The sequence below is a fragment of the Mercenaria mercenaria genome, chromosome 4 (assembly GCF_021730395.1).
Source record: "Mercenaria mercenaria strain notata chromosome 4, MADL_Memer_1, whole genome shotgun sequence".
In the NCBI taxonomy this organism is placed as follows: Eukaryota; Metazoa; Mollusca; class Bivalvia; order Venerida; family Veneridae; genus Mercenaria; species Mercenaria mercenaria.
The window spans coordinates 81677839-81688024 of NC_069364.1; the positions used below are offsets into that span (position 1 = coordinate 81677839).

The window sequence follows — 10186 nt, forward strand, 5'->3', positions numbered from 1 at the left end:
AGCCTGGCAGAGGGCCATTGCGGGTCAATCCCCCCTTTGATTCTTACATTTTACAAAGAAAATCGGTTTGTGTCCACCTAACCGAAATTCCTGGATCTGCCTATGCTTTACTTATAAAATAGTATACACGTATATGCCCACGTGTTATTTTGTGCGACATTTTCCGTCTCCACCTAAAATTTCTTGACTGTTTCGCTCTACACATGATGACTTGGCACGATTACATTGTGCTGTCTGAGAGTTTCGCATTATACAGAGTTATGCAGTGTGCCATGATGCCAAAACGTATGATATCAAGAGAGTATCTTTTTTGTTTTTACATTTTTATTCATTTAAGTATACACAGATTGCACATGTTATACATTTTAAACACTTACAGATATTGTATATTAACACTGTATGTTAGAAAAACGAAAAAATAAACATACTGCATAACAATACCTTAATATAACCAATATTAATATAGTGTGTCATCTGATATACTTAAAGGGTTTTGTTTGATGATGTGGGGATAGAAAATTTGGAAAAAATACCCAAACTTTTGTGAGCAAGAATGTTTGGAAAGAACATGTTTTTCGATATTAAATTCTGCTCTTCTGCATATACATATACATTCGTATATAAATATAAGAGTTCAAGTTCTAAAATCATTCCATTTTGTGTTAAATATATACATTTTGTCTTTCAAAGTTGCTATTATTCGTTCAATACCAATACGCCGTGTTAGATAAAGTTTGAAAGATTCAATTTCGGGTATATTTTTGTTATACTTTCATTTACTTATAAAATATTTGGCTAATATCAAAATGAAGTTAACAATATTTCTTTTTATAGTATCCGTTTCTTCTTCTAACCCTAATGACACTGTTCTATAACAGAGGATATCTAATTGAATATTTTTAGTTCTGAGAAATCTTTGTAGATTAACCCAGAATTGTTGTATTATTTGACATTCCCAATAAAGGTGCCTCTGGGTTTCTGAGACTATTGAACAGAAATCACACAACCTAGAATTTGTGAGTTTGCATTTGTACAGATAATTGTTATTTGGTATTATTCTCATTAGATATTTATACTGATATTCTTTTAACTTTGAATCGATAGTACACTTTGTTGGTATTGTTGTAAAAACATGTTTCCATCTAATTTGTTCTCCTAATAATTCTGAATCCCATTTCTTTAGATTTTTGTTGCTACTGTGTGTTTGTTTAATTTGTAATTCATACAACATTTTATTCATTTTTATAGTTTGATTAATTTTATCTATTAAATATCCAGTTCCAAGTGTTAAGTTGATTTGCTCTTCAGCTAAGTGTTTTTCCCATTTTTTGTCAATTGCTCTTCTCAATGTCAAATAGTTAAGAAATTCACCATTTTCAATACCATGTATATATTGCATTTGTTCAAATATTAAGAGATGTTTAGTTCGGAAGTCAAAAATGTGTTCCATGTATAAAATGCCTCTTTCCAACCAAGGTTTGTAAAGAAACAAGTTTCCATTTGTCTGTTTTATATTTGAGTTATTCCATATTATTTCTTTCGAGTAGTTTTATAATGGTTTATAATGAATTGTGCACCAGGATATTACTATCTCTTTAAGGAAGGTGAACTTGAAATTTAATTTAGCTGCATCTGCTTTGCAAGTGTTATATTTAAATATATGTTCTCAATATTTTTCTAGGTCTTTGTTATCAAGAGAGTATCTTACGTTTGTTTCATTTCGCTTGTTAGATGTATTCATAACTACTTGTGTATATTGGCTCACGATATCAACATATCTTTTAAAAGGTTAGATTTACATCAGGAATATGATGTACAAAGTACCAATTTAAAGTGAAAAGAAAACTTTAAGAAAAACTATGAAATACTAGTCAACAGCTTGACGGATGAATCTGTCCTTTATATTTTATGGTCCTGCCTAAAGTGTTTGCTTTATCGCATATTCAACTTAATTTCAAAGTATATCGACAAATGCATTTGTAATAGTTGGTGTTTCATGTTTTTGTTTGAAAAATATTAACTGCATCATCTTTCAAGAACACTATCAACAATAAAATACATTTTCATTTCCTCTCATGTATGATTTACAATGATTTATCGTAAATTGTATACTGACATCATTTTATATAAAATCTAAATGTTTGGAGGAAAACCAACGAGTTTTTACATTGTTCACATTGTTTCGCTTTTTTATCGTAATTGCACTAATATCCATGCGATGATTATATTAACTGAAATGATTTTATTTAATTTTCATTTTTAAACCTCTTGAAAAAGCCCTGCCCTTTTGGACAATTGATATCAAAATGCACGAAAGAAAAAACCGATCATAATTTCGGATAAATTGAATGGGCGGATTAAATAAAGTAAGGTTCATTCTAAAGTTTGAAATCCCAAGGAATTTTAATCGAACTTCAACTTCATTCGTTAACTTCGCAAGAGAAGTTGAAGGGGAAGGCGAAGGCGATGGTTGAAATCTCAAACTCTCTATTTACTGGCCATTTTATCTACAATGTTTAACAGATCGCAACAAAGAACGATCACACCATTTGTTATCGGTTTGAATTGAGAAATTGATGTCATTTTCAAAAATACCATTTCGAGATATTGAAAATTGCTCTCTATTCATTAATAAAAAATATTCAAATTTTAAAAAGGAAACATCAAATAGAAGAATGTTTTATTGGTTTTATTATCAAGAAAGCAAAACTCGATAGTTCAGTGAGACCAATTCCGCTCTCCGCAAAGGAGGTAATTTATTATCGGTATCGATGTAAATCCTACTTTCGTTTTCAATCTACCTCAAAATATGCGTATTTATTATTATTTGCATGTCTAGGAAGAGTGACCTCCCTTTCTGTTGTTTACAATAAGGGTTTATAATTCGCGGTCGAAGGAGCTTCCGCGAAATTAAGACACCGTTAGGTTAATTCAAAACTCTTCAAAAAATGAGATTGCAGTATCATTCTTTAAAATTTCATATGATAGCTCATCAATTCCATTAGCTTTGCTTCTCCCTGAATTTGAGGGACAACATGACAGGTGGACTTTTTAGGCACTCCCTGAATAAATGTGTTTTCACAACTTAATCTGCAAACTGTTTCATTTCTTCTCTTTTCAGTATAGTTGAAAAGCATATAATAATAGTTATCTTATACTGTAGAAACAAAGTGTGGACTAATCACACCTTAATACATCAAGTATTGTGCATACTATTACATCAATTTATTTATGTATTTAGACATTACACACATTGTCTTGGCCTTGTATATGTCACTGTCAATTTGTAACTATATAATTGTTATTTCACAATTTTTTCATGCAAACCGTGTATAATTACCATTGTGGAAATACAAAAGAATACAGTTCTTTTGTGGCGCGTCTTTACTTTACTTGTATATTTTGTTCAGCTATATATATTACCTATGGAAAATTAGGAAAATGGTGAGGAAGATATTTCTTGTAATCGCGTGTCTGTTTCTGCATATGATATCCGCTGGGATGAGCCTCTCATTTGGCGTTTTATACAGGGAAATGAGGATAGAGTTCGGGTCAAGTCAGTCAGAAGCGGCCTGGATCGCGTCTATTTTCAACGGATTGCTAGGACTTTTAGGTAAGATTTTGAACCTAAAATAAAATAGTTACATAATTGAAAGAATGAATGTAATATCAAACAGTTAATCTTGGAGAAAATTGTGTTATTTCATTAAGATACATTTATGATAAGTTCATGTTTAATTGTTAACTACAGACAGTAAAAGGAAGAATAGACCTTTATCACTTAATACAATCGTTCCCTTTATATTGGGTGATACCCTTTCTTACACATTGATCGTTTATGAATAATTATAAAAAGTGAAATTCGCCATTTAAGTTAGAAGGCTTACTTATTCTGTAATGAAAATGTTCAGTTTAATTGACACAAAATGATTTAACATCAGCTTAAAAAGAACGTATAAGATATATCAGCTACATACATTGACGTTACTCTGCCATAATTTCGTTTTTGGGATCCATCACGAAATCGTTAAATGTTCTATTATACGTATTCGTATGAGGACTCTGTAGCTTCAAATCGCTCAATCGCCCTTGCCACTATGGGTTCGAAACCTCGCTTGAGTGTTGAATTCTTTCATAATTTAGGAAGTCAACAAGTTGGCTTACGGAAGGTCGGTGGTTGTACCTAGTTGCCCACTCGTGTAAAAGTGTCTGGAGGGTAACATTGGGCTTTCCTCCTCCACAAAAGAAACTCAAAAGTTTCCATCTGGTTTATAATTATCTTGGCTTGACGTTAATACAGAAGTACGTGTTTGTAAGATGAAAGCATTACACACATTGTACAGATCATTTGTTTACACTATGCCGTAGCTATGAATTTCACATATCAGGTATTCCACTGAGTTTTATTACTAACAAGATAGGTGAGAGATGGCCGGCTGTGTGTGGTTCGGTACTTCTATCACTTGGCATGCTGACAAGTATATTTGCAACCAAAATGAGCAATGTGTATATGACATACGGGTTACTTGCAGGTAAGAAAGCAGTTCATATTCTCATAAATATGTTCACTGTGTGCATTTTCACTCCATATAATCTGTGACATCAGTACCGGGTAACAAGAAAAGTAACAAAACTCTTTTAACAAACACAGTCATTCATTATTTTTGTCCTCCCTAATGGAATATTCCCTAACTAAAAATATTCCCCAGATTTTAACAAAAAGAAACCACTGTAAATTTTGAAAATTCATTTTTACTTATTTCAGTCAAGAATTGTGTAAATCTAAATATTAGATACACACAACAATATGTTCAATAAAGTCATTACGGAATCATTTCCTTCAGAAATAAATCAAGTGTAACAATCGTATTTAGAATACCACTTTTATTAATAGGCAAATGTACCCCTCTAAAAGGCACTGACGCCCTTATCGATCGAAAGAAATGCTTTATTTTCAGAATTTTCACAAAATTCATAATTCAGAATGGCACATGTTCCCTATCTTACCGGAACCGGAACCGGTACCATCCCCAAGTTCTGAAAAATCTCGGGCTACATATTAAGGGAAGTCAAGAGGTTTCAAGATATAAATACAGAAATTAAATTTGCTAACAGTTATTTGTAACATGTGACTTACTCGTTTAAAGTTACGCAATAATAAGCGATATTGCACAGATAAGAAACTTTTTAGTTACATCAAAATTTAAATGCAAATTTCCAAGGCAAGATGATGAGATATTATCTTTGACGTTCAGATGTTCATGTAATATGTTCAGTATATGTTACTGCTGTAAATTCGGTTTTCGTTTCCCTTTTGATTTTTCTCGTTTGACAGTTTTATTATGAGTTTTGATAAATTTGAACAATATTTCTTTAGACCGGATAATATTTGTATATACCTTTCACCATAACTGGCGGATTTGTTTTATGGTTGGTATTTGAAGTTATACCGGCTAAAGTTTCCATGTCCTATATTTTGAGCTATATATGCTGCAATAAGTCTAAAATTAAAAAAAGTATATTGATAAAGAAATAACAATCAGTTGTAAAGGAATTTCATTTGTAAATAGAGGATATTACATGAGTGTCTTTTCATTTTGAATTTATTAAAATAATAAAATGCGAGGCTCTGATGAGCATTTTATCAATTTTATTCAACGAGTTTAATAAATTCAATGTGGAAAAAAACAAGGAAGAATATCCAACAGGGAAAGCCACGTCCAAAAAACGCAGCCTCCCCAAAGACACACACGAACAACTCTTGCACACCATACACAAACATGAACACAAAAGGACAAAACAATCAAATACAGGAACACAGTGGGGCACCGCCTTGGAACGGTCAGTGGCAAAACCACCACTGGGGAGCATTCTTTTTATCACATGTTAGCCTTTCCTGCCGAAACATCAAAAATTCTACTTTCTTTTACTATATAAACAAGTCAATTTAACCAACGTCCCATATGCTATAAACGACGTCGACGTCAAAGCTTTATTACACTAGTGTATTATCATTTTTATTTAATGGCTTTATTACACTCCCGCGACGTCAAACATATGATAAATTTTGTTTATACCTGAGTAAAGTTAATATTTCTTTTGAAAAAGTCGTAACAAAAATTTTTATGATGCGATACATTATATACTATCATCCTTTTGAAAATCTAGGATGTACGATAGACTATTTATACGCAGTGGTCGGATAAGCAAAACGTGCATAGCTGTAATATGTTAATATCATATGGATAATAAATGTGAAATGATATAGTTTAGCCGAGATAATGGACGGAACAAATACACGAGATACTTCGGTGTCAATTAAGCAAGGAACACAGAATTTGAATAGAAAAATAAATACAATCGAATGTTTCAGGGAAGAGCGAGACGGGTGTATTTAAGATACGTAAAATTTCGTCGATGTAATTTTCGATGTCGTTTTTTTTTCTTTTATTTCGTTTTTGTCTTCCGTTTATTTGCTCGAAGTTTGGCGGAATGAAGATTGATGGATATATCGATCTGGCCAAAAATTCGCTTCAACGCTTTCCCCTGCTACTTTTTTTTCTTTGTCATTGTGGCCCTTTTCCTAATCGAAATAATTTATATGTCATTTGTATGTTTAAGTTCCATATCTGTAGTATTAATCACATTATAAATTAAACCGGTGAATATCAGTAAATAAAACTTGAAAAAAAACTGGAAAAACTTGATTTTTTTCGAATTGGTATCTTTTTACAGTTTCTATAATGTCTTGACATGCATACAAATGACTTCATTCCCTCTATACAATTGTTGCAAGGTTTAGGCGCTGGAATATCACATTACTGCGGATATACTGTCCTGACACCTCACTTTGACAACACATGGCGCCCTGTGGCAATGACTGTCGCCGGTGCTGGAATTCCACTGAGTGCTTTGATATTACCGCCTGTCCTAACAATACTGATAGAACAATTTGATTGGAGGAAAGCTTTCATGTTTCTCGCATGCTTATCATTTCTTGGGATACCAGCAGGTCTTAGTTTCTTTCCACCGAAACTACACATAGACTCCGGTTCAGAATCAAGTCCTGGTTAGTGTAACATTTTATTATGGTAGTTACTTACAATGCGTATTAAAATGCGAGAGAAGGCGAGAGAAGTCTTCTTCTTTCTTCAAATATGTGCACTTAATAAAATCTGTAAAAAAGATCCTTTGGAAGCAAAAAATGCAACCAAGAAGAATAAAAGCAGACTCGGTTTGATAATGAAATGTTTAAATATCATTGTTTTTGCTTATAAATTCTAAATTATAAGAAACCTGAAATGCATATGTCCAGATAAGGCTGTCTTTTTATATGCATGGTTTTAAAATATATTCTCTTTCTTACAGGCCAGCAAAACAGTTGGAAGTTATCTCTATCAAGATGTCTAAAAAACCTTAACTACATGTTATACTTTGTGACAACGTGTGTAGTATATCTCGTTGCTTATGCTCCTGCAACACTTTTACCGGACCTTATGCATGAATTCGGTAGAAGTTCCAGTGAGGTGTATAGCTGTGTGATGACAATGGGAGCCTGTGACTTGGTTGGTAGATTGTTGTCTGGATTTTTGGTGCACAAGATCCCGAGTAAGTTGGCATTAATTCACAGTGCCGGCATAATGGTTCTATGTGTGTCATCGGGTCTAATTGCGTTATCGAGATCTATTGGAACTTTTGTTATCATGTCAGCATTTCTTGGTTTAGGGTCAGGTATGTATAGGCTGTTGTTGTTTACATTAAAGTATATTAATACGTTCATTGTGCCGTCGTCTTGAGCAAAATATCTCGTACATGAAGTACTAATACGGCTTTGCTATGGAACCCATGCTAAATTTTATTATATAAAACTTAAGTATATAGGAAAACATACCTAAAATGGCTGCAAAACGAAATTGGTTGCGATTGCAGCCATTTTTATATCTGTTAATGTGAAAAATGACAAAGAGAAACACAACGGCACTAATAAAATATTGCATGTGTATGATGAACGCAATGAACGAGGTAAAGCAATAGAACCTTGTATTTACACCATTCTCAATTCTCTTCTCGAAGACACAACATTGCAAACATCTTGAAATTTCTTAAATAACTTTTTTCCCAAAGATTACAAGTTATCAATAACATCAGCTGAATTTTCAGACCAGAAACCTGGAAAATACAGATGCGTCTACTAACTCTATTGCAAAGTTCATTTCTACGGGACAAACTCCTATCCTACATAATTTCTTTTTGTTATATGCTAGATGCATAATAATATAATGTAAAACATGTATAGATTTAAAATAGTTTTTAAATGACTATTTCTCGTTTTAGTTTAAGTATTAATGAATACATTTTAGGTTGTTTTTTTGGATTACACTTCGTCACGTCTGCTCAGTTACTTCCTGTTGTAGACGTTCGATTCGGTTATGGCCTTGTTTTGACTTTTGGGGGATTGTCACTTGTAGCTGGGATGCCTCTTGCAGGTTTGGTGCCGGTTGCTATGACAACCATTATTTAATAGCTATACGAAGATTTTAAGATCCAGAATCTGTACGACTGCCACAAGTATAACGCATTGTTCTTTTCAAAACTCGCAAATGTAAAAGAAAAAGATACGATATATTTTTCGTCCATCTGATATAAAGTCACCTCGTAGATTTTATTTCAGATATCAAACATAATACATAGTTCAAGTGTAATAAACGCATAAATCATTGAAAATTGACACAACAAACAGCAGAAGGAAATCTTTTTACCTTACGTATATTTTCTAATGTTTTATGGTGTGATTGCCTCAAACATGAATGCTTGAAGCAAATTGAAAATCAATCAGAGCTGCGAAGATAAGCTCTTTTATTTATATTGTATGTTTATTAACTTTATATCTTCCTCAGGATTTGTAAGCGATCATTTCAAGACAGAAAGGGGAGCATTTATTTTCTCAAGTATTCTGTTCTTTATTGGATCTTTGCTTGAACTAATAACTGGAATAAGGGAAGTATGTGGACAAAAATCAAGAAAGTCATATGCTATGGAATCTGTGGAAAATACTTCATACGTTACAGGCGAAGAGTTTCAAGTTCATAGTAAGAAAAGAGATGATGTTGTAGTTGTTGATTCTTCGTATATTTGACTGTATAAGATTATATAGGCAAAAACAATATACCTTATATACATTGTTCTTAACTCCTTCGGTTAATTAAGATATACAGTTAAACGGGAATGATAATTATACATTTGTGCTGCTTTTTCATTTTTATTCTTATAACATGTATGTACATTTTAAATGCAACATTGCATGAATTCGTTTATCTTTATTTCATGGGTTGTCGAACTTCCTTTTTGAATATTTAAAACAAAACGTATTTATGCTGATCTGTGCTTTTCCATTGTTCTATATTATACTGTAATACAGATATTTTAACGTAAACTTAACTACTGCCTAGTTGTAGTCTGTAGCTTTTAACTGATTCAAAATTAACTGATTATAAAAAAGCCTTTATTACTTAAAAGATAAATTTGGCTCCCACCATAATATAACAAATTACAAGAGAAAGAGTTAAAGACAAAATTGACCATTTCAAGTATATATATATACCTGAATAATACCGGAAGATAGTAGCGATGGAAGAAACTGAATAGTTTATTGTTGCCTCTCGTAGATAAATAAATATAATTCTATTGCAAACATAAAATTATGATGAAGGAATTAGAAACTTATCAATAAAACTGTAATACATATACATATAAATTGATTGCTGCAACTTTGTTTATGAATGGTAGCAGCATTATATCTCGTGCCCATAAAAACAGATATTCTCTTTTCAAGCAGACTTAGTGCTAGGGTTGGGTGGGAGAGGGAGAGGGGGATGGGGTGTTGGAAAGAAGAGAGGCGGAGTTTGTTGCAAAATTCGTTACCTGTCATGGTCTGAGTCTACTTTTATTGCTCGGTTGCGTTCTATGCTTCCAAAGGATCGTCTTGTAGATTTTTAAAGACTTAACTTTATGGTATTTATCTGTAACTCTATGGTATAGCCCATGTTAGTCTTCGTAGGTGAAACACATCTACAAACGTTGTAGAATGTCCTTTGATAAAACGTAGAGCTGGTGAGACAATATATCTCATATATATATATTTTTTTCTCTGGCTACCTTGCCTGAATGATTTATGTACCAATGATTC

The 10186-nt window shown here is 32.5% G+C and overlaps 1 protein-coding gene across 1 annotated transcript; it reads left to right on the plus strand.

The window, feature by feature from the left end:
• Positions 1–3433: 3433 nt before the first annotated feature.
• Positions 3434–9824, plus strand: LOC128546062 (monocarboxylate transporter 13-like). The gene is made up of 6 exons (XM_053542448.1): positions 3434–3613; positions 4389–4532; positions 6797–7069; positions 7369–7731; positions 8361–8486; positions 8898–9824. Exons 1-6 carry the CDS (start codon positions 3442–3444, stop codon positions 9134–9136), a joined length of 1317 nt encoding a protein of 438 aa, XP_053398423.1. The 5' UTR covers positions 3434–3441; the 3' UTR covers positions 9137–9824.
• The last annotated feature ends 362 nt before the right edge of the window (positions 9825–10186 follow it).

Bases quoted from the DNA above. Each gene is read 5' to 3' on its own strand.
- LOC128546062 (XM_053542448.1), top strand. From the start codon at position 3,442: ATGGTGAGGAAGATATTTCTTGTAATCGCGTGTCTGTTTCTGCATATG. The intron at 7,070-7,368 runs GTTAGTGTAACA...TCTTTCTTACAG, and splicing joins CGGTTCAGAATCAAGTCCTG to GCCAGCAAAACAGTTGGAAG. The intron at 8,487-8,897 runs GTTTGGTGCCGG...TATCTTCCTCAG, and splicing joins AGCTGGGATGCCTCTTGCAG to GATTTGTAAGCGATCATTTC.